The sequence below is a fragment of the Pagrus pagrus genome (genome assembly GCF_965226575.1).
Source record: "Pagrus pagrus genome assembly, chromosome: 7".
NCBI classification, from domain to species: Eukaryota; Metazoa; Chordata; class Actinopteri; order Spariformes; family Sparidae; genus Pagrus; species Pagrus pagrus.
Genome location: NC_140191.1, coordinates 6981145 through 7007450, shown reverse-complemented (window position 1 = coordinate 7007450; position 26306 = coordinate 6981145). Strand labels below are relative to the sequence as shown.

Below are 26306 nucleotides of genomic sequence, written 5' to 3'. Positions count from 1 at the left end.
AAATCAAATAATGTGAGTCTAGACCAGCTAAATGATGTAAAAACGTCTGTTAAATTCATGGCACCTTAAAAAATCCTACAGTTGTACTCCAAATACTTTTTAAGTTATGATTTTTTGAGCCTTCTTTCTATTCAAAGCCTCACTAATTGCTTATTTTTCACTAGATTGTGTTGAAATTTCCCCTAAACATCCAAAAAAAAAAAACCCTTAAGGATAATTTGCAACATGTGTTCATTAAAAAGCTGTTTTCAAATGGTTTTACCTCAATAATCTTTTCTTGAGAAAACCAATGACATGAACTGGGAAAAGCATATGAGTTGGCATGTGACCCTAAAACCATTTGCCTGCTTACTTAAAAAAAAAAAGGGCGTATGCACAGCAGCGACAGGCTGTTGAAATCCCACACACTGGCTTCTATATCAGTTTGTCTGCAGCCTCGAGGAAATACCAAACTGTGTGCCATGCATTAAGATGTGGTGCACAATGCTCAAGCAACAATTGAGCTAAAAAAAACACACACAGGCAAAAAAAAAAAAAAGAGAGAGAGAAGAAAAACAATGCGGAGGCGGCACTTCAATCAAGGCTGTACTCTTCTTGCTGTCCAATGAACCCGACCCCCTCTCCTCCTCTGACCAACACAGGACTTTAGGGTTGTTTTCCAGCTTTAAAATGACCCACATTTTTACACTGTGCCCCCCTCCTCCACCATTTCCTCTCCCTCGGCCTGTGCCAAAAGGTTCCTCTGCACATGGCGGCCAGGTTTCCTGTAGGCCACTGAAAAAGCCCGGCACTGACGTACGAGGCCCAAAGACAATGCTCAACTCCTCTAAACAAACACGCACTTGCACCCACTCAGACGGCCGCGGTCGCATCGCACATGCAACACAGTTAATTTGAGCAGCAGACAGAACAACAGGTCCAGTGGATGAAAGTGCCATCTTAGGGCGCCGGTGAGGCCTCGCTGTAGGTGCTGAACACAGGAAGACGGACTTAAATCTCGATTAGACTCCACCTTGAGCTGACACCCCTCCCCCGCTGCAACCTCAATCCTAACGACAAAATAAGACTGTGGTTAAAGTTACTGATGTTCTTAAAGATTAGACAGCCTCACGACTGCCTCGACACTATTTCTGAACAGTTTACTTGCCATTTCACTCCCGAGTATCTTTGATAACCTCTCGTCTCTCTAGTTGTTTAGATTAAACCTACACTCACACATCAATCACAGGGCAGTCACACTGAACTTTAAACAAGTCTATATGCTTTTTGCGTGTGGGAGGAATAGTTTGGAGGCTAGAAAAAAGAAAAGCACGTGCCATTTTGAATCTCGAGTGAAGATGAAATGGTCCCAACTCTCAAAATCAGAGAGCAAGTCAGTAAAGCCACAAGTATTCTGGACGAATTCAACAATAACATCCAAATAAAATAAAAACAACACACTAACATCGATTATTCACACTTGTATAATTAGGGTTGATGTGATTAGATTCTCTCTCAATTGTTTAGTTGTTTGAAATGTCAGGAAATGGTGAAAAATGTCGATGAGTGTTTCCAAAAGCCCGAGCTGACGTCCTCAAATGTCTTGTTTTGTCCGCAATCACAAGATTTTACTGTCAAATGTTCACATTTAAGAAAATATATATATATGAAAAGAAAAATATAATGTGAATATTATTTTTTGAGGTGAAAATGCTCTTTAAATATGTAGGATACTGAGTAATTATTTATTTTTCATTATCTGAGCATGACGAGCAGACTGGGATCTGAGAGGCAAAACATTTGACATCTATTCTTAAATCATAAACACGAGAGAAAACAATTCAGAGCAGATGGAGGAAATTTAAATTGAAAAGTGTTTTTTTTTCCTCACTTGCCTCTCAGGGCCTCCGTATATCAGCAAGACAACACAATAGGTGTTTTTGCAGTTGTGAATATTTTAAGCAGATATGATAGAGGAGATTTCCTGTCATTTCTTTTATTCTATTCCTGCAAACTATGATATTTGATTCTGTTGAAGCTTCAGATGACATTTTCCTTTTACACAACTTCAGATATATGTTTGTCTTTCTGTCTTTAAAGTCTCTCTACTCCTAAAGCTCATGTACAGACAGCTTTCATAACAAGGTGTGACCCCTGTTCATGTTTCCCTGAAGCATCTTAGTTGGAATAAACTGAGCCTGTATGTGGAAAAAAAAGACAGTTTCCACATGTTGTGACCCGGTGCATTAATGGCAGACACTGACCGCTGTGGCTCTGTTGGACAGGAAGCACTGTCCGTGGTGAGTGAGGATCAGCCCATATTCGAGTCGGCCTACACCGCAGCCCCGGCCATGCACATGAAGACCGAGATGACGTCACCCGGAGCGTTCAGCCAGGCCTCCAAGCAGAGTCCCGAGCCCACCGAGCCGGAGTGGGTGGGGCCGCCGGCGCAGAATCCTGGGAAGAGAGCCGAACACGTCAATGGGACCAGGTGAGTCAGGTCAGGCCGAGGCCTCAGGGGAGCCGCAGGTTCCCGGATTATCTGACTGTAGATTTGTTACGATTGATGTCAACATTCTGGGATTTTCCAGACCCTGAAAATGTTTCTTGTTCTTAGTCATTACAGCCACATTTCTATTTATTCATCAAAAATCTCATTGTGTTATTATTTTGTGAAAGTACCAATAGCCATACCGACAATATCGTCACAATATCAGTATCGAGATGCTTGGTCAAAAATATTGTCCTCGCATTTATGAAGTGCTTTAGAGGAGATTTATCAGCGTAAGATTTTCCAGTAGAAAACATAAAATAACTTATAAAATACCCTACATTATTAGAGATTAAACCAGTGACTGTCAACCTTTTTGACCCGTGATATCAGTGTCTGTTTGGCTTCCACCAACGAGGTACTTTCCCTCCAAACTTCTCCCCTGGTTTCATTTCTATAACCGGTCAAATTGTTCGATAGCTTACAAAAAACAAAACGAGAGAAAAGTCCAAAAACAACATTTTCTTATATATTTTCCTTTATTTTTCTGGTGACCCATAGGAGGGGTCAGACAGTAACAAACATATAGTATATAAAGTAGCTCAAAGTAGCTCCACCTTAAACAGCTGCAACAATCTAATAATGTCATTTTTTCACTATTGTGGACAAATGAGTTCATGATAACAACATTATTGCAATATCTATAGAAAATAGTTAATAAATACAGTTACACTGTTACAAGTCACAGTTCTCATGAATACCTGTATCACCGGTATACCCCCCGATGAGTACTTTTACTCTTGATGATACTACTGTTCTTCGACTTAAAGGAACAGTTCACCCAAAAATTAAAATTCAGTCATTAACTACTCACTCGATGGAAAGTTGGGTGAAGTTTCTGGAGCTTCACAGCAGCATCCTCCTAAACAACTGAAGTAGATGGGGACTTGTTTTAAAACGTAAAAAACACAAAATGGCTCCGTACAGCTCGTCAAGCGTAATCTATAATCCAAGAAGCCCCGAGATCGCAAATCATTTTGAAAAGACGTTATTTACAGACTTTACAAGCAGTCGACCTCATGCACCCACCTCAGACGGGGAGCGCCCTAATGCTTACAGTGAAGATTTGGGCTTTTAAAAGGGTTTAAATAATGTCTTTTTAAATCGGTTTGGTCTCTGGAGATGAGCTGTATGGAGCCATTTTGCGTTTGTTTTCTTATGTTTTAATACAAGTCCCCATCTATGCTGCAACACTGTCTTTCTGCGAAGCTAATGATGAATGTAGATAATGACTGAACTTTTGCGGGTGAACTTTTCCTTTAAGTAGGACTTTAAATGCAGGACTTTTAATGGCGTATCTTTATATTGTGGTGTTGGTAAAAGGATCTGAGTACTTTCTTTTCAGTGGTTTTTGGAGGAATAAACACCTAAATTCAACTCTACCTGGGTGGAAATATTTAATAACAACTAATCTCAAAACTGCTTTGTGTCATGCAGACCATATTTATTTAGTGACCACTTAGTAAAACTTGCTTTCAACAAGTTTAAACCTACATGCAGCTGGTGTCACCGGCCTCCTCTTTATGGACCTTTTCACTCGTGTTGGTGCAAAACAGTTTGGATGTATATTTATCTCCCGTCACCTACAGATATCAGCCAACACTGAAAGAGGAAATAAACTTGCACCCCAGCTGAAACTGTGAAATCTATGGGCAAAGCCAGAGATTAGCAGCCACAGCAAACAACATGATGGCAGTTCTCAGAGCTAAATGAACATTTACAAGCTTTGTCAGACATTTTATTGATCGAATTACCCCTCTACACTTTTCTGGTGAAGAAAACCACGACCTACTTGTTTCTCCTCCATTCTAGCCGTGAGTCCCCTGTGGACTGCAGCGTCACCAAGCGCTCCAGGCACATGAGCAACGACGGGGCCCCGATGCCGTACCAGGCCTCGTACCCGGAGTCTCGCGTCAGCCCCCAGACGGCCACCCCGCCCAGCAGCGCCACAGAGGAGAAGAGGGTCATCGTGCCTGCAGGTGAGCTGAGTCACGCAATCACCCTCCATCCTCACACAAGGCCGTCATAATCATGAGACACTTACCCATGAGCTGGCACACACTCTTGCACAATGTTAATAACTGAATTACATACGGGCACCGCGTGTGTTTGTGTATCTAAACTCTTCTTCCCCAAACTACAACTCTCCAGAGCCACAGCTAAACAATAGCACGTTTCTGTGTGTCTGGTTGAGCGTATCACTTTATGAAAGTCCCTCAAAGTCCAGTCAGAAATGTGTTTTTATTCTTCTGTGACACTAGAAGGCTGTTTTCACATTCATTGCTCAAAGTGTAAATTTTCTCTGAGCTCACTGGAGATCAGTTTTTGAAGAGGCCGGCCTGCGAGCGTCACAAATAGTTCGGGAGCCGATCCTGGTCCAACGTTCAGCTAACACAAGTGTGAAGTGGAAACTTGAAGCCTCCAGTGCACAAACACTGAGAATGGACTTTAAGGTGAAGAAGGAGACATCTTGTGTTCAGCAATAAAAGTTGTGAAATGAAAAAAATATTTGCACACTCATATATTCTTGAGTCTTTTAATGAGGGAGAAGCAGTAGGTGCACTTTTAAGGATTTTAATGTTGTAAGTACAGTTTTATTTCTGTACAAACCATGTCAGACACACAACAGAGAGTTTATGTGTGGCTTACAGCATGTGTGGAGGGGATATTTAGTGTGAATGCTATTTAAAAAGCGTGAAGTCTTGTGTGTAAATTTAACTGTGACATTGACAAGAAAGAGAGCAGGAACAGATGTGTGATGAGCTGGTGAGGACATTTTCATTATTAATCATGCTGCTTCCTGCGGCTACATCTGAAATCTCATTATTGAGTTTATTTTCTGGTTTGAGAGGGATTTTCATAACCCCAAATGGTCTTTAATTAATTACATTTCTTTCAATGGATGAACATGTGTAGCCAAAGCCTCACATACAGTAGCTCACTCCACTATGGCCCTTTACTGTCGGGCTGCTCGATCTGTAGCCGCAGGAAGCTAGAAAGTATTGAGAGACGGACTAAAGCACTGATGGCTTTGGTCTTCTCCAGGGATTAGTTATAATGACAAACAGGGACTTAACTTCAGTTTAATATATAGACACATGACATCATAACAAGAGCCTGACTGATATATTGTTCGCCCAATATTGGTCTATCTGTTGTGCCGACAAAAAAACCCCAAAGGAAGTTACAGGGTTGTAATTTATAATTCTTACATTTACAGTGAAATGTATTATGTCAGTGCACTGATGTCATTTTGGACAGTTTAGTGATAAAGTGTAAAATATCCTGCCGACATTACAAATGTGTCTTTGTCAGAAGGGTTTGATTATCCCATTTGAGGAATTATTGCAAAAAATGTGTGTTTACGTCGGCCGATATTGTTTTTTCAGAAGCGATAACGATTATTATCAACTCAAGACGTAAAAATGAAAATCTGCGTATCTAAATTTGGAGGAGTATTTCCATTTCCTCTACATTAATTTAACAACTTTCGTTCCTAGTCACTTTGCAAATTCAGATTATTCAGTGGTGATAGGCTATTGCTTGTGACGTGTAACCAATCAGATAGTGTTTTGGGCGAGACATTGAGTGAGACCAGAGAGGTGACTGCAGACACAGAGAGAGGATGTCGCATCAGAGCCAAAGTTTATCTTTAAATTTAATCGGCAATTGGACAAAAAAAACCAACCTGTTATTGCTGAATATCGGCCCTGATAACCGGTCTATCCCTAGTTAACGTATACACGTATAAAGGATTATCAGATTGTTTTATTCAATGAGATCAGCATTGGCCCCAAAACTACAGAATCGGTCAGACTCTAAACAAACAGTAAGGATGCGTCTTCGATTTATCAATGTTTGAGGTAAAATGTGGCCAAAAACCTGCTCTGCTTTCAAACTATTGCAACAGTTGCAACTGTGAGCGCAGTGGATTTCCCTTTTTCTCATGCAGAGGAAAATCACTGACATACAGCGTGGAGTAAAGACAGTGATGTGTCATTACTGTCTCAGTAGTTACAGTCAAGGTTTAGACCACCTCAGGTATTGAGTCTGTCTCATTCTCTCAATGAATCAGCCGTCCAACCATCTACCATCTATCCTGGTGACAAACTTCACGTTCTCCGTCGTGCACGGTTCCCATATTGTTATCCTCCTTTGAGACTCATCGTAAACTGTAAGCAGGTCAGAGCGGCGTGTTTGTGTGCAGTGAGTCAGTGTTTGGAGGAATCCCACTTCAGTGGACACTCCAGAGACGTGCAGCGGACGATTTTAAAAATCAGCTCTGTGAAATTCGTCAATGAGTCACCAGCGCTCAGTTATTCAGCTTCATAATACACGGATGTTGCATCACAGTGGCATGTGTTAACCAAGGACAATCAGGACCTGAGGGTGTGGCGACTAAAGCTCCTGCCTAATATTACGGGCAATTTACAGTCATTGTTTGCTACTGGAAGTGAGCTCGCCTTCCTGAAATCAGACTGGTAATATATTTTAGTACCACAGAAAAACACGGTGATGAATTTCGACGTAAAATGACCCGTTATTAAAAGATTGTTTGTTTCTTGTACGTAATAATTTATTTTTTTTAAGTTCTACATACAAGTAAACATGTATGTTCCCTTAAAATCTTAATCTTAAAAGCATACGCAGTGTAAAAATGTAAAACCACTCAATATCAACCCTGTTTTACAGAAATTCTGATTATTTATACACTAACGGGGGTTTTTCCTTGTGAGCTGCCTTAATATAACCATAAATACATTAATCATGCTTTAGTTATGTACAGAAATTTCATTGAAAGAGCAGAGATTGTAAAGAAATTGTACACATTGTAAAGAAAATAATCATATTTTATTAAATGGAACCTGCACGTCATTATGTTTCTAATAATACATATTTGCTGTTTCAAATTAGTGCTGTATAAACGTCATTTATAAAAAAAAACATATCTAAAATACCTGAAAGGATATCTAATGTAATGTGATAGGATGAACTGTAATAGCAAATTGTTTATTTACAGGCATTTAAAGGGTTTAATGTATATATTTTGTAAATCATCTACAATTGCTTTTCAAAATTTTTCCATGATGTTTTAATTAAACTGCAATGGATACTGTTTTTTTACCAATGAAGTTTGGAAAGTAAGGAAAAAAAAAAAAAAATCCGTAGCATTGTTTCAGTGGAGTGATGTGTCTAATACCATATTTAATTATGGTATTAAATAAATATCTTTCCAATATTTAAATGTCTGTAAAATCTCCATAATAGGGCTCAGATTTTACCTCACAATAATGATATCATTGCGTTATATATGGAAAATTTGAACTAAAAAAGAAAAAGCTCAGATAAATTAATCTTACATTTCTTTTATTGTGTGTTTTCTCTCTTTTTTGGCAAATGGTGAGGTGCAGAGAGCATCTTTAACCACAACTGTACGAAAGTGTAAAAAAAAGGATAATTAGACTTTTTTCCCTCCATTTTCTGGAGGGTGGTGACCAGTGTTAAAGTGTTTAACAGCCACCGACAATGACGAAGCAAAGAACGGAAAGAAATGGAAATGATCTAAGAGGCGATGTATTATTTAAATTGTATCATTTACCTATTCATATTTTGTGTTTACGACGCCCCCCTCTCTACATTGCAGACATGCAAAATCATATAAATGTAATTATAATGTTTAGTACAATTAATCCACTGTTAGGAACATTACATGAAAAACCCTTCACATGTCTTAAACTAAAGCTTTAACAACTCATTTTTCTAATATTGCTTGAAATCCATAATTTTCACAACAGAAATGTGTAAAATTGATGAAGTAATATTCAATACAATATCATTCCCTGGTCCTGGTGCATATAAATAGTGACAGGTTTGTCAAAACCACCACAGATAACAAGCAAACATCACACTTTGCGTCTTCCCTGAAGACCCTTGGGGCCTTCTTCAGTTTAGCGGTAATCTGTAATTATTTGTTTACTTCCTGAATCCTGTTACCTTCAGGGAAATCGTGAGAGCAGGTGGCGGCCTGTTGGGAACACCGTGCGTAAAATATGAAAAACACTAGATAAGAAATCTCTTTAGTGCCACAGCTCAACAAACAAACAAGACGATGTCGGTTCGTTCGACAGCTGAAAGATGTTTTTTAAACTGAGAATATGAGCGGCACACACGTGAAGTAGGAACTGGTAACCCACGTTTCAGCCATCTGTTTTCACAGAGTGGTTTTACCCAGCCCAACACTCATTTCATAATTAGTATCACAACAGGTACTCTGCTATCCGAGTAGTTTCCGGTGTTACTCAGCACTTTCATGTTCAACAAACAAATCATGTTCAGATTTCTGTGTGACGCTCCTCCCGCCATGCTCTCGTCTTTTATCTCTTTAAAAGAAGCGTTTTTTATCTGAAGATAAAGATTTATAAAAGATGTATGTGTCAGCAGAGATGTGTTTGCTGCACGAGTACATTCTCCTAACAACACAAACATATGGCTTTACCTGACTTCTATCAGGGTCGCGGATAATAAATAACTTTTCTTACTATTCTAGGGAAATCTGTGTGGACGGCAACTAACGGTTTCATACGTTACCATATTACACATTGCATGTGAGCAACAAATGGATATGCAATAGCTTCACCTGCCATATTCCTGCGTATGTTACATCAAAGTCAGCAACTCTTGTACCAAAGTTTTGCAGACTTTACAGGTTGTCGTTCCAACTTCAGGCGGCATGAATGCACAAAAACTATCACAACCAGTCAAACCTGGTATATAAAGACCCCTCAATGGTTTGTCCGGTTCAACTTGAGTCACAAAAAGGATTACATTTACTTCCTCTCCCTCCAGAATGTATGAGTATGCAAATGTTTTAACCGCAGGAGACAAGACGTTTCATTATGTGTGTGTGTGAGCTGGAGGCTTCAAGTTGCGTACTGGACCAGGATTAGCTTCAAAATTAGTTTTGTACACATCTTAAACCTCGGTTTAAGGTGAGCACAGAGCAGATGATTCTGCACGTACATCGTTCTGCAAACGGATCCAAATCCAAATGAAGCAACAAGAAGCAGAACACATTTTTAAACGGAGGGGCGAGTTATTCACCTCGGGCAAGGAGGTTATGTTTTCACCTGTGTTTGTTTGTTGGCTGTTTTTCAAAAAAAAAAATCTGGTGTATTTAGGTGACTAATATCTATAAAATTTGATGTGGATGCAAATAAAACTCCAGATCTAAATGCAGATTTAAATGTTTTATTTGATACTGGATTAGGCTCGGTTGAATTAACGGGGACTTTCTGCAAATTTCTGTATGACTCACCTTCCTGTTACATCTACAACTTCCTGTTTATCTGAGTGAGAACAGCATCTGTTTCAAATTAAAAGTCCAGCTAGTGTGTGCCAACTCTCATCCAGCTAAAAGGTTGTTTACCCTATTAAAACACTCCTACTACAAAGCGAGACGCCATGTTATAAATCAGTGTATCTGGGGTCTTTTCTGACCAGTTTTGTGCCACTCTCTTCCCTCCATCCTCTCGATGTCAGATCCTGAGGTTTGGACTCAGGACCACGTGCGACAGTGGCTGGACTGGGCCATCAAGGAGTACGTCCTGGAGGAGGTGGACGTCATGCTCTTCCAAGCGCTGGACGGCAAGGCCCTGTGCAAGATGACCAAGGATGACATGATGCGTCTCACGTCGGCCTACAACGCAGACATCCTGCTCTCACACCTCGCTTACCTCCGGCAGAGTAAGGCTCGCCTCGTGTCTCAGACACATCTCTCTCTCCAGCTGATAACATTGTTTGGTTTTGACAATGTAAGAACTTCTCATTGTTCTGTGGCCATGAAGTATTTCACCTGCACGTAAGCAGGATCAGAAATACAATCAGACATGAGCAGCTTCACTGAAATATGTAGCACTGAAACAATTCAATAATTAACGGACTAGTGGATGAACTTTAACCTGTTCTTATTCCTGGACATTTATGTAAAATCATCCTAAACGCTTATCCCAGTTTAGCCATTAAAGGCTGTTGTTGAATCATTTGGAGGACAGGCATGGTTTTCGGGCTCTCTTGAAAAGTTATAAGTTGATTTTTCCCCCCAAGCTGTCAGAAGCTCTGGCATTAATCTGTAGGAATTTGAACACACTTGATCATTTATATTTTTCACGCCCACATTTTTAAATGCAAAAATAAGCCTGCAGATGACCTGTAACTACCCCTATTAGCTAGAAAACACAATGCGTCCACATCATATCGTCTTAGATGATCCAAGTTCAAATTTAATAACAACCTAATTGAAAACTAACACGTGGAAATATCAGGCACCAGGTGAAAAGATACCATTTTATGACCTCAGAATACACCTGGCTGAGAGTAACAGGGGCAAAAACTCATTGTAGTTTAATATACACTAACTTTATGCATACAAAATAGTCAAAAATAAGTGCTTTAGTGATAAAGGGCTACGTTTGATGGTTTTAGCTTTTCAAAAGGGGGGAATTTGCTGCTTTTTCTCTTATTATTGTAAAATTAAATGTTTTCTGGACTGTCACTTGGGGAGTTTAATTATTTCACTGTCAACAAACAATGTAATGTTTTACAGACAATTTATTAAGCACTTTTTATTGTAGAGTTGAAACTGATGTTTATAATACTTACTAACTACTGTGTAGCTTGAAGCCTGCAGATCTCATGATCAAGGTAACATAATCCACCCAGGTATTAATGGTGTTTTCCATCTGAACTGGGAAGTTGCATCAACAGCTGTGAAAGCTGTAGGAAATACTTGTTATTCGCACTTCTGTCTCATTTGAGTCTCATTAACTCAGTCTTACACACCGTTCAGTCCAGCATTTACCTGTGGACATGTTGCTTTGGGGTTTCTGTGCACAAAATGCCTCGTTATGTGTCGTTATCAGCTGGTATTGCTAACGATTGCTAACAGTGGCTAATCTGACTTGAAATGGTTTTCAGACTTCTCGTACTGGAATGCGGCCAATTCGGGTGTGACGTCATTTCCAGCTCTGACTTTCCACTTCTGAGCTAAACTGAACCCACCAAAAGGTCGATCGAGGATGTGGACAAAATAATAGATACACCTGGGAATACAGGGGCGCTTAGACGGTCCGCACTGTGTTTTCTGACGAGGCTCGATGAACATGATGTCATTTGAGGCTGAAGTTTCATCTTCAACCGAATTTGTGTTGCAGCCGACCGCTGTTCCTCGTACTATGTATCGTCATGATTTCTGGAACTTGCCGCATTTCTGACTGTTGCAGCATCAGTTCAGCTTCTGCAAATCACTGTTACAAATGCAGCTAAAATAGACAGTCACCATGTTCAATGCAGGTTTTCAAGCTAAAATTACAACATCCAAATGACGGCAACATCTTAAGCTATAACGCAATGCAGCACTACAGCAACACCACGTACTAAAAAGCCCTCAACGGACTCAAGACAACACCTTTTCCAGTCTTTAGATGTCTGTGATGTGAATCCTTTATTTTAAACTGAACGTGACTGATTTTCACTTTCTAAAGAGAATATAATATTGATAATACTTTTTTGGTCTTTTCCTCAGGTAGCCCCACCTTCTCATACTCCACAACTCCCACCAACAACACACCACCACAACAACCCAGACTACAAGTGAAAGCAGGTGAGATCCTCTGCTCTCCAGGTGGCAGACAAAACAGCAAGCGAGGCTTATAGGGAACAGCGATGGTGTCATTACTTTAAAGCCACATTTACTTCATAACGATAAGTTAAAGTATAAAACATGTCTACTGCCAGTTTAAAGGATAAGTTCACCCAAAAATGACAATTCGTTATTTTCTGCACAAGCTCCAGAGGCCCTGTGATACCAAACTGATTTGTAAAGACGTTATTTATAACTCATGTGTGGTCGAGCTAGTGCACACCCGACGCTTTTAGCTTAGCAGCCACAGCTTCGGCTTAAAAAATGGTGGGATTTGGAGCCATTTTAATCTATATTTCCTTTTGGATGTTTTTTTTTAATATTTTAAAATAAGTTCACAGCCACTTCAGTTGTTTAGTAGAACGCTGTTTTGTTGTGAAGCTCCAGAAATGTTTTGTGGACATGAAACTTCACCGACTTTCCATCAGCATGAGGGTGAGAACATCTAAATGTTCACTTTTGGATGAACTTTTCCTTTTACTACTTAATAATACAAACTAAGTATGAGTTTGAACGCAATACTTTTACTTGTTATTGAGTACCTTGTTGCATTATTTTTATTTATGTAAAAAAAATCTAAGGACTTCCTACACTGTACTTGATATATGATACATAAAACATGGCTCCCCAAAGAAAGTTAAAGTGCCTTTCATTCCATTATAGCTACAAAAACATCAAGCAGCATGACTTAAGAGCACAGTATGTAATCCTGCAGCTACATGTTTCTCAAAACAAGACGCAAGCAGCATTGGATCATGGGAGTCGTTGTCTTCATAGTTAAGCAACCACTGCAGCTGATGAAAATCGATCTATGTGACTCAGGCACGAATGTTTACGCACAAGACGTTTTAAAGTCTTGTCTGCAACCTAATGAAACACACTGAATTTGAACAAAATTATGGATTTATTTGGGTTTGAACTGTGTTGGAAACGTTTAGGATGATGTAAGGAGACAACTTAACAAAATAGAGAACAAAGATCCAGTCGTTTTTCAATATTTTAATGCAGAAAAGGTCGATTTTATATCCTTAAAAGATCAAAAATGTATTTTTCTGAAGGATCATTTCCTTTCAGTATTTCCTGTACTTGCCACCATTTCCCATTAGTCATATTGTGCAGATGTCAGTCTTTATCGGTGTGAATCAAAGCTCAGAATTCAGGATCACATCTCACACCCATTAGAAAAGACAAAACTACTTGACTGATTTAGGGATTTAAAAATAATGTGTTGAGTTTCAGAACCACGCTGCATAGTTTCAAGACTCTTGGCACAACAGTGGCCTCAGTTCACAAAACTTTGATGAGTCCAAAACTCAACAGCCAGTTTCAGACAGGAAACAGCTGCACCGGTGCAGGAAATGGGGGGTATGGGTGCCGCTCCTGGGACACAATTCACAATCTTGTGGCGACAGGGGTGGCCTGAACAAAAGAACGTCTGCCCAAGAAAACTGTGGGTCATCTTCAAACCCCCCAAGATCTTATTGTCTTGGTCTCCATTTACTGACTTCCTTCCTACCGTAAGCTGAACTGTCCACTTCAAAGCCTTTTTTATCCCACGTGCCTGTCGATGTCTAGCCTCATCCTTGTTTTATCTGTGTGTGCAGAGAACAATTTTGATGAGATCAGCCGCAGGAACAGCTGGCCGGCAAACACCATGACTGCAGTGCCAAAAGGTATGACAACAACAAAAACATAGCATCATATGAAAACAGTGAGCATGATGGATTTTTCACATGAACGACTACCGGTTTAGCAAAAAAAAAAACAACCTCTTTGTAAAGTAAAAACCAGGCCACATCTGAGGATCATAGTATTTCACATAAGGCATTTTCCTTTTGATTTGTAGGTCCCTCTATGGAGCACCAACACAGCACAAGAGTCACAGAGCCTCCTCCAAGAATTGTGCAAGGTATGAACTGTTGCTAAGCAGATACAATGTTCACTGTCTTAGTTTAGCATGTTAGTAGGTCTGGGCAATATATTGATATATTTCTACAGTGATATGAGACTATAGTTTGTCTTAGATTTCGTTATTTGGCGGAAATGTTTTTTTCCTGGTTATAAAAGCTGCATTACAGTAAAGTGATATAATTTTACAAACTTACCAGACTGCTCTTCTTGTTCTAATACTTGCCTTCACCCACTTAGGCATTATATCCCCATTACTGATGATAACATCGTCACAATATCATTATCAAAGTATTCAGTCAAAAATATCGCTGCCCAGTCCGAGCATATATCAAGTGCTTTTGAGGGGATTTAAAAACATCAAGATATAAATCACAATTAAACTTTAATTTTTCTGACTTATTCTGCATTTTTTCCTGAGAGTCAAACGTATTTAACGTAAAAAGGCTGTTGCAGTGTACTTACATTTTTGTTATTTTTAACAAAGTATATGAAACTCTCTGGTTTCAAAATCTTTTTTTGAGGTCTCAAGGTTGGCAAGTATGCAAATCTGTCCCACCGACTTCCTTTTCAGTCTTAGGAACCGGTAATTTCATGTTTTTCACAACGATCAAAAAAAATTTTAGGTAATATTTCCACTTACATTCCCTCTTTACGCCAGCTTTTCTGTCTCTGATTGGTCGAAGGTTACGTCCGTCAGTGAGCTCAACAACAGACCCTTTTTCAATCCCTGAGATTTGGTCTGTGATTTGAATCGCTCACTCCATCAACACGATAGATACATAATTATGATGCGTGTGATGTGAAACAACATGTAAAGATCTTTTATCTTGAAGGCTCTAAATATGAAGGCGAGGTTTGCAAACACAGAGGCTGAAAAGATTAATAAACATCTGAAAGAAAAAATGTGAAATTAATGATATGCTCTTTCTTCTTTACAGACCCGTATCAGACATTAGGGCCCATTAGCAGTCGTCTAGCCAACCCAGGTAAGAATCTAAACCCCTACAGATCAAACCAACAAGGATGACACAAATGAGGCCTTTACACTGTCTGCTTTGGCAACACAAGAGTAAAGCAAGCAAGGGCTGGCACACATGCTTTCCAAAATGGAGTAAACATTAAGCAACACCTGTTGTGTCAGCAGAATTGCATCACGCTTACACTGAGACAAAAATTGGGCTACCCTCTCACCAAAATGACTGTTTGCCCTGCTGTTTCCTCACAGAAGGCCAAGCCCTCAGCTCAACCAAGAACCGAACGGGCAAACAAAGTCCATACAAGCTCCCTGACCCCAGCGCTCACAGGCCTGTGGGTAGGTGTCAGTCACTTCCTCCAAGCCACACAGTGAAAAGGTCACATTTGCTAGGAAAAAAATTAAGCTAACTGAGATGCTAGATGAGTGTCGTAATAGTACGAGGAAAGAGACTCGTCCACAACAAAAGTCATACATATTGAGGAGCTGTCCAAGGTACTGGAATAACTGGACTGTAATCTTTAAAAGCTACCCGGTGCTCATGGCTTGATATTTACACACAGATGATCCTCCAAAATGTCAAATATTACAAGTTAAATAATTAAGATGCAACTTGTGGTAATTCTGTCCATTTCCTGTCTTTATTTGTGTAAACAGCCAATGATGTCCAGACCAGATTCCTCAACTACTCCTCTTCATTTCTCCTCCCAGGTTCTGGCCAGATCCAACTGTGGCAGTTCCTGCTGGAGCTGCTGTCTGACAGCAACAACTCCAGCATCATCACCTGGGAGGGCACCAACGGCGAGTTCAAGATGACCGACCCGGACGAGGTGGCCAAGCGCTGGGGCGAGCGCAAGAGCAAGCCCAACATGAACTACGACAAGCTGAGCCGCGCTCTGCGCTACTACTATGACAAGAACATCATGACTAAGGTGCACGGCAAGCGCTACGCCTACAAATTTGACTTCCAAGGCATCTCGCAGGCGCACCAGAATCACTCAGCGGATGGGGGGATTGTTAAGTACCAGACTGAGATGTCTTACGTCCAGCCGTACCACAGCCACCAGCCCAAAATGAACTTCATGGGTGGCCATCCTGCACCTATGCCCGTCTCCCCTGGCAACTTTTTCAGCCCTCCGTCAGCGTACTGGAACTCACCCAACAGCCCAATCTACCCCGGCTCAGCCATGACCAGACATCCCACCACTCACTCCCACCTGAGCTCGTACTACTGAGGACGATCCACTTTACACCTGAGCAGGATAACACGAGAGAGGAACCCCAAATGTGCCAGAAAACATATGCACACACCACCCAGGATGCACCTGAGCTGAACCCTGTCTGACATGAAGGTGATATGACGCTACGGTCTGTTTTTATAAAGGGCATTATGAAGTTGTCACGTTCCTTCTTAAAAATAAACAAAACACGAGGGTAAATCAACTCTGTGATGTATGAAAAGGACTGGTATTATACTCTTCTCAACATTTTCGTGAATATACTGATAACACAATGTATTAATGGTTATTCAGATTTTATGAAACCAAGTTTATTTTGTAAGTATTTTGTTTAATAGTGCCTGTAAAGACTATAATCATGGCCTTAACTGTTTGAGTAGCATAACGTTTTTTTTTTAACTGTTCTTTTCACATTATAGGTCGAAACTGCAGTTATCACATTCACTGACCTGACAAAAATTGTACAGAATGACTCATGTAGCAATATAACATTTACTCATGATGTAAAGCTAATAAATGATGCTTGTACTGAAAATCAACTCTTGTAAGTTTTATCATTTACAGATTCAATATAGAAACTTGACTTTAAGAGGTTTTTGAGTATTTTTGCTGATTTGTTAAGAGAAGAGTTTGACATTTTGGGAATTAGACAAGAGTTTGATGTCACTATCATATCCCTCGGATCATTATTAAAGAGACAGTTCACCCCAAAATCCAAAATAAGTATTTTCCTCTTACATGTAGTGCTTTTTATCCATCTAAACTGTCTTGGACACATATTTACATATAGCAGAACTTATCACCGTCAACGTCAGCTTTATTTGTCAAAACCAAAGATTTCTTCAAATATTGTGCGAGGCTCTGTGACCTCCACCTCCTCCTCCTTCTCCTCCTCTTTTTCCTCCTCCTCCTCCTCCTCCTCCTCCACAACAGCAGATCCCTTCACCTGCTGCTCCTCACCTTCTACCTCGACCCAGGTCACTCCTCCACCTCCATACGGCCACTCCAACTCCTTCACCACACTCTCCACCTTACCCATTGGAGTCGCAGCCACCTCTTCAGGCTGTAAAGTCGTCCTCCATTCAGTCACCTTTCTAGTAGATTGTGGTGCTGTTGGTGTAGTTGTTGTTTTTGTTGTGGTGGAAACAGTCTTCCTCTTTGGGGCTGGTGTGGGTTTCACTTTTGGCTCTATGGTCCACGGCCTGCTGCTGATTATTTTGGTCACTGGAAATTGTTGAATATTTGATATTAGAATACAAAAACAGAAACAATTAAACAATAAACAAACACAATAAATAATTAATAAATACAATTAAAAGTAAAAGAAGCTAGAATGGCATTCAGAGTGCCTACCTTAACAAAGGTCCAACAGACCACTTTAATTCACACATTCATAGATGCCAACCATCTAAATATGCCAGATCCATGCATTTTTCCATGAGAAAGTGAAGAAAATGCCATATCTGGCCACGTTAAAGAAATCGAGAAGTACGTTCTGGATCCATCCCTTTATCTGGATCCACAACAAAAGTTAATGGGGTCTATTCTGAGCCGAGACCCATCCGCCATCCACGTTTTGGGGAAATAGATTTTTGCGCAAGTCTGCTAACAAACCAGCCAACGAGACAAGCAAATAAATGGGCATTGGTGAAAACATAACCTCCTTGGTGAAGAGAAAAAAAAACAATTAACGAGATGTTTTATTTTGGAAAATGAGGGGAGCAAAGACTTACCTGTGGATGCAGCCGAGCTGCAGTCGGAGTCGCAGCACCTGCACACCGAGTCTGCTCCATACAGCTCAACCCATCTGAGAAAAACAGTGAAGAAGACTTCATCCTTTTTTTGTAAAGAATTGTACAGCACATTTAAACCTTTTAGGTCTCATTCCAATTTCTTTAAGAAAAAAAAAACCCTGAACCTTCTTGCTTTTGTATCGTAGTTACAGGACTTGGCTGTAGGTGTTGGGGTAGAACTGCCCACAGACATGCTGCAGTGCATGTAGAGCTGCTACAGGAGATCAGATCACAAGATTTCCCGTCAGTTTTTGAGCACGGTATTAAAACAAATACCAAACAATTTATAGCAAAGGAATTAGAAAGGCTGCAAAAAAAACATATAGTAAAAAATACAATACTTTTTAAAGCATCTCTGCTCACCTGGCCTGTCATTCCCTTGAACAGGAAGGCATCCACTGAGAATCTCACAGCATTGGTTTTGTATGGGATGAATCTGGAGCGACTGTCCTTGCTTTCAACCATACACCTTTACCAGAGGGAGACAAAACCTGAGTATAACATATGCTATTTTTTTAAACGTATCCGTTTCTTATGACAATAAATCTCAAGGTTTCCAGTTGGTGCGAGAGTGAGGTGTTTATTACCCAAAGTTTTTCACGACTGGAAATTGAGGCGTGGAGGTGTGGGACTTCTCGGGAGTCGCGTAACACAAGTGGACATACAGTCTTTCATCTTGGGACATGGACGGAGCCTCGGCCTCAAAGTACATGGGCTTCCCTAGCGAGTACTGATCTGACGGGAAAAGCCTTTCCCACTGAGCTGACGGACAGAAGGAAACAGTCAAGACAGCAAGAACAGCACCAGCGGCAAGATTCGATTCAAAAAGACTTTGTCATCAGTTGTTAGTGGTCATAGGACCTAATGAATAGTTGTCCATTGTTATTTTTTACTGGATGGGACCATTAAAGGGCGAAGGCCATGAATCCATTTTCAAAAAAACACTGAAAGCATTGTTTCATCAATTCTTAAACTCTTAATGTTTTTTAAGACTTTTGAGAAGACACAGAAGTGAGTTGGGGCTGATAATAACATTTTTTTGCAGGTTTTACCATTTCGTGGAGTCAGAATGAATTTTGCTCCCATCTTCATTGGTTTAAAGATCTTACGCATCTGCATCTTTGGTGTGTAGCCAATTTTGTAGGAGTATTGGTACCTAAACAGTTAAATACATTAACCAGATTTTAAAAAGAAGTGTTCATACAGTATTCGATGTTATAAAGAAGTGCAGAATGCTTTATGCTGCAAATCCAGCACTGGTCTTACCTGTTATAATAACATACGACCTGCATGGTGAAGGGCACCGCTCGCCTGATTGGTCTTTGGAGTCTCAGTGGGTCATATTGTAGTGTGTTTGTATAGACCACCTGGTTGTTACTTATCTGCAAAACACAATTAGCTAAATTATAAATCTTAAATTTAGAAATACAATGACAGTGCTGACATGCAGATGTGTACATCTTTACCATGTTCATTATCTTAGTTTTGAGTTAGCATGCACATGTGTATAAGTACAGTTGAGGCTGACAACATTAAAAGGGCAGCTCCACCTATTTTCCACATTGAAGTCTGTTTACAGGTCTTGGGGAATACTAATGCATATATGAAAAAAAGTAGTATAAAAGCCCTTTGTGGCTCCAGAGGAAGCTGCATATAATCTGTTAAATTGCTTCCAGTAATGTCACTAAGTGGCTAAGTTGCATTGTGGGTAATGTAGATGCTATTGTTTGAAAAGCAGTCCCCTGATCTACATCGCACTCCTGTAACACTGTTGTGACATTTTAAAGAACAAATGATCGAAATCGATACAGAAGAACCAGAGACATCAACTTTTTTATTCCACGCATTCGTCTTCTTTTTGAAAACCTGGGTCCTACATTACCCACAATGCAATTTAAGCACAGTGTCATCACAGGAGGCAACTTATCAGATTGAATACAGTACATACACTTTAATTTTTGGGTTATCTTTTCATCAAATTTGGTATTTTATTATTATTACTATTATTATTATTTATCATTAAACTGTTTGGTGTTTGTACATTAAAAACTCACAGTATCCTGGAGCCCAAGGTGACTTCACCAAGTGTCTTGTTTTGCCTGAACAACAGTCCAAAACCCACTAATATTCAACTAAATACAATATAAGATCAGGAAAAGCCATACAATGTACATTTAAGAGACTGTTTCTATCATTTTCTTTGCATTTCCTGGAAAATACATTAATTAATCGATTGGCAGAACAGTTGATCAACTAACTTGAAATCCTCAACACACAGATGTTAGCCTCTGGTGGCGCTAGAGTAACTGTCAGGAGATCACCACAGTCGGTAGGATTTATCCTCTGGGAACCATGAATGTCTGTACCAAATGTGGTGACAATCCATCAAATATATGTTGAGATATTTCAGTTCAGGCCAAAACTTATACCAAGATTTCCACCCCTGGATCCACAGCATTAGCATAGCTAAAACTGTTAGCATGAGAAGACAAGTTGGGCTTTTAACTCACCGTGCGTTCAGTCCCACACAAGCCAAGGTCATATTCAAAATAAACGTACTCTGCAGTGGATTTACTGGCTTGGCATGTCCCCAGCTTGACCCGAGAAAGTGGCTCACCGGTTCCCAAAACGCTCCTCTGCACCTGCACTCGTATTTTCTTCAGCTTGCACGAAGTCTTTACGGAAACACCCGAATCGCTGGGCGGGCTGGTGTCCGCCCGAACCGGGAGCAGGACTTCCCTGACGGGCTCGGGTAAAGGCTCCTGCCCGGTGCCGCTGGCTGGAGAGAACTGCTCCTTCTCCACCAGCGGCATCCTCGAGTCCACAAACACGGGGAGGTTCAGGTACGGCGGCGGCAGAGTCGGCGTTTCTCTCCGGGAAACTGTTCTCATCACCTGGGTGGTTTGATGTGAAGCCTCGGAGGTTGGTGGTGTTCCTCCATCAGTGGAGGAAAACAGCGGCAACGTGAGAAGCAGTAGAAGGTTAACCATGCCCGGAAGTTTAACTTGTGTTTTAAAGCTGAAACTTAACATTTTAGATAAAGAGTATCATCACTGATGGTTTAAACCTCAGTTGGAGCCAAATCAAAAGCACCTGGTGGTTAAAAAGAGGCAGAATGAAACAAAATGGCGCCGCTCACTGGTTGTTTCATGAAGAACAACTTGATGGCACAAGTTGTCCTGATTTATAAAAGTGTATTGTTGATGCTTTTCCTAGTGTAATTATTATTGTCACGTATTATTTTCTCCTCTGTTGGAGCCAGAATCAACAGCACTTTGTTTTAAAGGAAGCAGAAAGAAACAAAATGGCGTCGCTAATTGGTTGTTTCCTGAAAAACAACTTGATGGCACAAGCTGCCCTGCTTTTAACAAGTGTATTGTTTATGTTTATCCTAGCTCAAACATTTATGTATTATTATTATTATTATTATTATTATTATTATTATTATTATTATTATGTTACCATTGATGCGTTCCTCCCCAGTTGGGACCAAATCATCAGCACTTGTTGTTTAAAGGAGAGCAGAAAGAAACAAAATGGCGCCGCTCTCTGGTTGCTTCATGAAAAACAACTTAATGTCACAAGTTGTCCTGGTTTTAACTAGTGTATTGTTGATTTTTTTTTAATCCTACCTCAGTTAATTCAACGAGCAAAACAGCAAGTGTGTTGATATCTCTTTATTGTACAGTGCATTATCATCCGAACAGAGATATAACTAATGTATGTAACAGTGATGCTTTTCTTGTTATGATCTGCTGTGAAAAAAAGGTTTAAAGGATTTGTTGCTGATAGACTACATGATAGTAGATTAGTACAATTTTGACATGAGCATAATACAAAACAAACATACAAAAAAATAAATTTAAATGCTCAAACAAAAACAAGCGGTCCAAAGTATACTTTCATATACAATTCTCTCAACACAAATACAGCTACTCTTAAACAGCATGGTAATGCATGCAACATAATAAGACTATCTCAGCGCTTTCACCTCATAATCATTTGAGTTATGCTCATATTTAAACAGATTGCACGAGTTTGATGACACAATAGTACATGTCATTAATTCTGTTGGCCAGTGAGTACAAGCGTTGCCTGTAATATACAGGTCAGGTCGAGTCTGGCCCCCTTTAAGCATTCACTCCGGCCATGAGGAGGCTCTCAGTAATAGATTACCCACCAGTATAGTCTGAAATGATATTGTTTTAACTTCAGTAAGCTCGTAATGAATGGCTGTAAACATTTAATTGACAGAAACCTACATTTTACTGTCATTCTGTCTCCTTGACTGAGGAAAGATTCAAGATTGTATTTTAAACACACAAATTCATCTATTATTTCAGATTTTGAGCACAGATTTGTAAAAATCCATGTTAGTGAGCTCTCCTTTACCAAAATAATCCATCCTCCTGACAGGTGTGTCAAACCAAGATGCTGATTAAACGACATGATGAGTGAACATCTGATGTCCAAATGTGCAGTTTTTATCACACAACACAACGCCACAGATGTCGCAACGGTCAGTTCACGGGTTACAGCGCTACAGCTCGAGCTCTGGTGGACATTCCCGCAGCCAACATGCTACTTGCTCAAGACTTGCAACATCTGTGACATTGTGTAATAAAACGCCACATTTTAGAGTCGCCTTTTATTGTGATCGGTACAAAGAACACCTGTGCATTATTCATGTTGTCTACTCGGCATCTTGATATGCCACCCCTGTCAGGTGGATGGATTATCGTGGTAAAGGAGGGCTCACTGACATGGATTTGAACAAATTTGTGTCCAAAAATCAGAGAGAAACGATTATTTTGCTTCAACTTGTGAAAATGTGAGCAAAAACAAAAGTGTGGCATGTTTTATGCTTCCTCTCTGTCCTTGTCTGTGCTTAAACTAAATCTGAAATATTTTACTTCAACTTGTCAAAAATGGGAGCAACAACAAAACTGTTTTCATGTCTTCTTAGACAAAGTTGACTGACAGTTGGATAGAGGTAGTTTATTTGATCAAAGTTTGCATAAAATTACTAAATCATGGGGACATAAACTGAACACTCCTCCCCACACTCTCCCCTCCAGCTCTGTGAGTTTGCAATAATCGGAGAAAAATATTATTTTTCTATTTCACACTTGAGGTAAAAGAAAGCACAGATTAGTGCAAGGTTACTAAAAGGAAGTTAACTACAATGTCAGTCCATTAGAGGGCAGGAAAAGCAGCTCTGCTTCAAAGTAGTTCTCTACATTGCTTCATTCACCACACTGAGTATGAAATGAGTAGTGTGAGTAATGTGGCAGTCCAGTAGGAGGTAGCGGGTGTTGCAGCTCGGTTGCACAGATGCGTGTTGCAGCATTCATTGGTGAAGGTGAAGTTGAGCCCCATGGTGTATTTTTCACCCGTGACTCCGCACAGGGAAGGCAGGATGCAGCTTTTCTCATACAGCACCACACGGAAGTCTCCTGAAAGTCAGTAGAGTAAAGTTCAATAGAAACATCAGTTTGTAAGAGACTTGCAAAGAAAAAAAACAAATCAACCACACTGACTCATCTCAAACGGTGCATAGAAACATCTTTCTCAGTTCTTTTTCTCAGTTTTGATTAATTTAAATCTTTCAGTGACATGAGGCGCCCTCACCTTTCTCGCCCACAGCCCTGCTGGACAGACAGACCTGCATGGGTGGACACTTCAGAGGGAATCTGATACAGTCCAGAGGTGAGATGGCGGGGAACACGCAGGTGTAACAGAAGAGGGGAACTGAGGGACAGACATGTTGGTTAAAACCGAAAAAAATTATTGTATGGTTTTAGTTTTGCAGAGGAGCTGAGTGACATCACGAATAAGATCTAAAACACGATGACAAAAACCGTCTCATTGAAATGTGTTGCTGGCATCAAATTCAGGATAATGTTATGTTTAAAACAAAAAACAATGAAGTTGATGAGGTGAAACATTACACATCTTGTCTTTGTAATGAGTGTACGCCAATCAGATTTAGCAAATCATCATATTTTGTACACTGTCCCAACTTTTTCAGAATCTGGGTTGTATATCATGAGTATAAATTGCTGTTACAGTTATATAACTGTCATGTAAGTAAATCAATTAATGAAATTGAATTGCAGTCCAACAGTCCCCTTTTGTTCTCATCCTCGATACCGTGCAGTTACATGAATACGCCCGATTTCTCACAACATTAAAGGAAGTGAGAAAGACTTCCTGGATCCGTCCCTTTATCCAGATCAACATGAAAGGTTATTGGGGTCTATTCTGGGCCAAGACCCATCCCCCATCCAAGTTTCATGGTAATCCATTAGGTAGTTTTTGTGTAATCTTGCTGACAAACCAACAAGTGAACACTAGAGAAAAAATGACCTCCTTTGTGGAGGTAACAATAACGGAAAGCTTCACTGTTGACACAAAAAGTGTATTTGCTAAAGCTGAAGCAATTAGTTGACTAATTGGCATACATTTTTGTAATAATTTAATTGTTTCAGTAACCTTTAAAGCCAAAAATATGCTGGTTCCAGCTTCTCAAATGTGAGGATTTTCTGTTTTCTTTATATTAAATTGAATATGTTTCTGTTTTTGACTGTTAGTCGGACAAAACAGGACATTTGAATATTTAACCATGGGCTCAATGAAATTATGATGTGCAAATTGGCACCATGTCTAACATTTTACAGACCAAATGGTTCATTTGATCGAGAAAATAATGAGCAGATTGATCAGTGAGAAAAATAATTGTTAGTTGCAGCCCTACTGTTAGCTACTGCAGCAAAAGCCATTCACAATAACATTGTTTCTATTGGCAGCAGCACATTTTCTACATTCATACACTCAAGGAAACACACAGGCACACACACTTACGTTATGTTCACTTACCCACAGCTGGTAGTAAACAAAGGAGAAGCAGAGGGCAAACCAGCTTCGACATTACTGATTGTTTCTGTCTCACAGGGACGAAGTATTCTTGCAGCTCAGTTCTTCAGCTCCTCTCTTTCTGGTTGTCTTTCTAGAACAAACCAGCTGCCTTTGTCTGGGTCACAAGAAACCCGTTTAAATCAGTCAGTTTCAGATCAGCTCTATCCAGGGTTTCTCAGCTTCTTGGCCAGTCCAGCTGCAGACATCTGACGGTAAAGGTCTTCTAGTTGCACTGATATGCTGTTAATTAACTCCAGGAATCTCCACACCCCGACACTTATGATTCAATTAGGGTGTGAGCTTCTCGGTGACAGCCCTGATGTTACAGCGCTGTGGAGGCTCACTGTCCTGCAGAGAATAGCCCCATTCAGGTTTAAGAGAATCAATAGGGCTTTGTCTAGTTTAGGGTGAAATCTAAATATGTTATATCTTGTATTTGTATACAGAGTGGAAAGGCATGTGGTGTGTATGAAAGTAAAACAGGGCAGGTCTATTAAATCATGTCTTATCTCCTAATGAAAGACGTTGAGTTTGGTGGGATGGATGTCAAGTGACCTGCAGTCCCATGACTAGAACTCTGAAAAGGAGGCAGGAGCAGTGTTTATTCACAGGTCTTTAAAGCAGTTTCTTCCGTAAGATAAACTCTGATACTTTGGTTTAATAAGTAGATTCAGGGTTTTCAATGAGAAATCTGATCATGTTGTTAGATAAGATAATCATATTAGACACTACCACATCTCCATCCACTGTTTCAGTCTGATAGACGGCCATTGTTATATCAAGATGATGTTTTGTTGCAGTAAAGATAACTAACCCTGACCCAGTTGAAATGGTTATGGCAAATTAATCTTGGCATTTCATTTATCACTTAGTTTGGCTTGTGTTAAATACAGACCATTAAAAGTCGTTTTGTGACACTTTACTGCATTTGTCTAAGTTACCCGAGCTCAGGAAGTGAGAGTCTTGCACATTAGTTTGTACACTTTTTTAAACTTTTATTAAATTTCAGTGTTTAAAATGTCATTGCACCGTGTGCAGGTCAATGCAGAAACAAACACTATGTGGCCAAAAGTATATGGACACCTGAACATTATACCAATAAGTGATGGTGGAGTATTTTTCCATCTGAAAACATTATCCACTCTCCTGGTTTCAGGCTTTTCACAAGATTTTGGATCCTGGCTTGCAGGGATTTCCCATTCAGCCACAAGAGCAGTAATGAGATCATCCCAGTCCGCCATCTTGT

General features: G+C 40.0%; 4 protein-coding genes and 1 long non-coding RNA gene across 20 annotated transcripts in view; 2 read left to right on the top strand and 3 right to left on the bottom strand.

The window, feature by feature from the left end:
• The window catches only part of etsrp (ETS1-related protein), a 19683-nt gene extending 17351 nt beyond the window's left edge, over positions 1-2332 (bottom strand). For 3 of the 4 annotated variants that reach the window (XM_084358006.1, XM_084358008.1, XM_084358009.1), the window contains exon 1: positions 2244-2311. The gene's annotated coding sequence lies outside the window, so the exon portion shown is untranslated. Of the gene's footprint in view, positions 1-2243 lie in introns of all 4 variants that reach the window. The other variant, XM_084358007.1, reaches the window with a different exon arrangement.
• The window catches only part of fli1rs (Fli-1 proto-oncogene, ETS transcription factor-related sequence), a gene marked incomplete at its 5' end in the record, with an annotated part of 23930 nt that extends 7042 nt beyond the window's left edge, over positions 1-16888 (top strand). For 2 of the 6 annotated variants that reach the window (XM_084357998.1, XM_084358001.1), the window contains 9 exons: positions 2265-2470; positions 4343-4509; positions 10070-10273; positions 12111-12188; positions 13832-13900; positions 14074-14136; positions 15077-15124; positions 15364-15450; positions 15769-16888. In XM_084357998.1, the coding sequence (XP_084214124.1) occupies positions 2265-2470; positions 4343-4509; positions 10070-10273; positions 12111-12188; positions 13832-13900; positions 14074-14136; positions 15077-15124; positions 15364-15450; positions 15769-16346 (1500 nt within the window). In that variant the 3' untranslated portion in view covers positions 16347-16888. Of the gene's footprint in view, positions 1-2228; positions 2471-4342; positions 4510-10069; positions 10274-12110; positions 12189-13831; positions 13901-14073; positions 14137-15076; positions 15125-15363; positions 15451-15768 lie in introns of those variants that run through there. The other 4 variants (XM_084358000.1, XM_084357999.1, XM_084358002.1 and 1 more) reach the window with 4 other exon arrangements.
• Positions 10098-21412, bottom strand: zp3d.2 (zona pellucida glycoprotein 3d tandem duplicate 2). Of its 4 annotated transcripts, XM_084357995.1 has the most exons (10): positions 20653-21412; positions 19409-19524; positions 19195-19298; positions 18730-18904; positions 18506-18611; positions 18268-18356; positions 18083-18156; positions 17440-17573; positions 10264-10360; positions 10098-10182 (listed from the first exon to the last, which is right to left on the bottom strand). In XM_084357995.1, the coding sequence occupies exons 1-10, from the start codon at positions 21172-21174 to the stop codon at positions 10151-10153; spliced, it is 1449 nt and encodes a 482-aa protein (XP_084214121.1). In that variant the 5' UTR covers positions 21175-21412; the 3' UTR covers positions 10098-10150. The 4 variants fall into 4 exon arrangements, with proteins under 4 accessions (XP_084214121.1, XP_084214122.1, XP_084214123.1 ...); XM_084357996.1 differs by lacking the exons at positions 10098-10182; positions 10264-10360 and adding an exon at positions 13212-13819 and having other exon boundaries at positions 17385-17573; positions 20653-21411; XM_084357997.1 differs by lacking the exons at positions 10098-10182; positions 10264-10360 and adding an exon at positions 13212-13819 and having other exon boundaries at positions 20653-21411.
• LOC311260317 lies at positions 20897-26306 on the top strand. 5 transcript variants are annotated; one of them, XR_014622991.1, is made up of 4 exons: positions 20897-20985; positions 23789-23851; positions 25156-25272; positions 26217-26306. It is a non-coding gene; the product is annotated as an uncharacterized lncRNA (long non-coding RNA). The 5 variants fall into 5 exon arrangements; XR_014622992.1 differs by lacking the exon at positions 20897-20985 and adding an exon at positions 21017-21106; XR_014622993.1 differs by lacking the exon at positions 20897-20985 and adding an exon at positions 21034-21123.
• LOC311260316 (uncharacterized protein) lies at positions 21805-25147 on the bottom strand. The gene is made up of 3 exons (XM_084358010.1): positions 25022-25147; positions 23774-23893; positions 21805-23598 (listed from the first exon to the last, which is right to left on the bottom strand). The coding sequence occupies exons 1-3, from the start codon at positions 25071-25073 to the stop codon at positions 23393-23395; spliced, it is 378 nt and encodes a 125-aa protein (XP_084214136.1). The 5' UTR covers positions 25074-25147; the 3' UTR covers positions 21805-23392.

What these genes read in the sequence shown, in the direction of transcription:
- zp3d.2 (XM_084357994.1), bottom strand. Translation starts at nt 21,174, where the DNA reads ATGTTAAGTTTCAGCTTTAAAACACAAGTTAAACTTCCGGGCATGGTT. An exon ending in CCAGTCGTGAAAAACTTTGG is followed by an intron (nt 18,612 to 18,729) that starts GTAATAAACACC and finishes CCTCTGGTAAAG; the next exon opens with GTGTATGGTTGAAAGCAAGG. An exon ending in CAGCTCGGCTGCATCCACAG is followed by an intron (nt 17,574 to 18,082) that starts GTAAGTCTTTGC and finishes AACAATTTCCAG; the next exon opens with TGACCAAAATAATCAGCAGC.
- LOC311260316 (XM_084358010.1), bottom strand. Translation starts at nt 25,073, where the DNA reads ATGTCGAAGCTGGTTTGCCCTCTGCTTCTCCTTTGTTTACTACCAGCT. An exon ending in TTGTTTACTACCAGCTGTGG is followed by an intron (nt 23,894 to 25,021) that starts GTAAGTGAACAT and finishes TCTGTCCCTCAG; the next exon opens with TTCCCCTCTTCTGTTACACC. An exon ending in CAGGGCTGTGGGCGAGAAAG is followed by an intron (nt 23,599 to 23,773) that starts GTGAGGGCGCCT and finishes ACTGACTTTCAG; the next exon opens with GAGACTTCCGTGTGGTGCTG.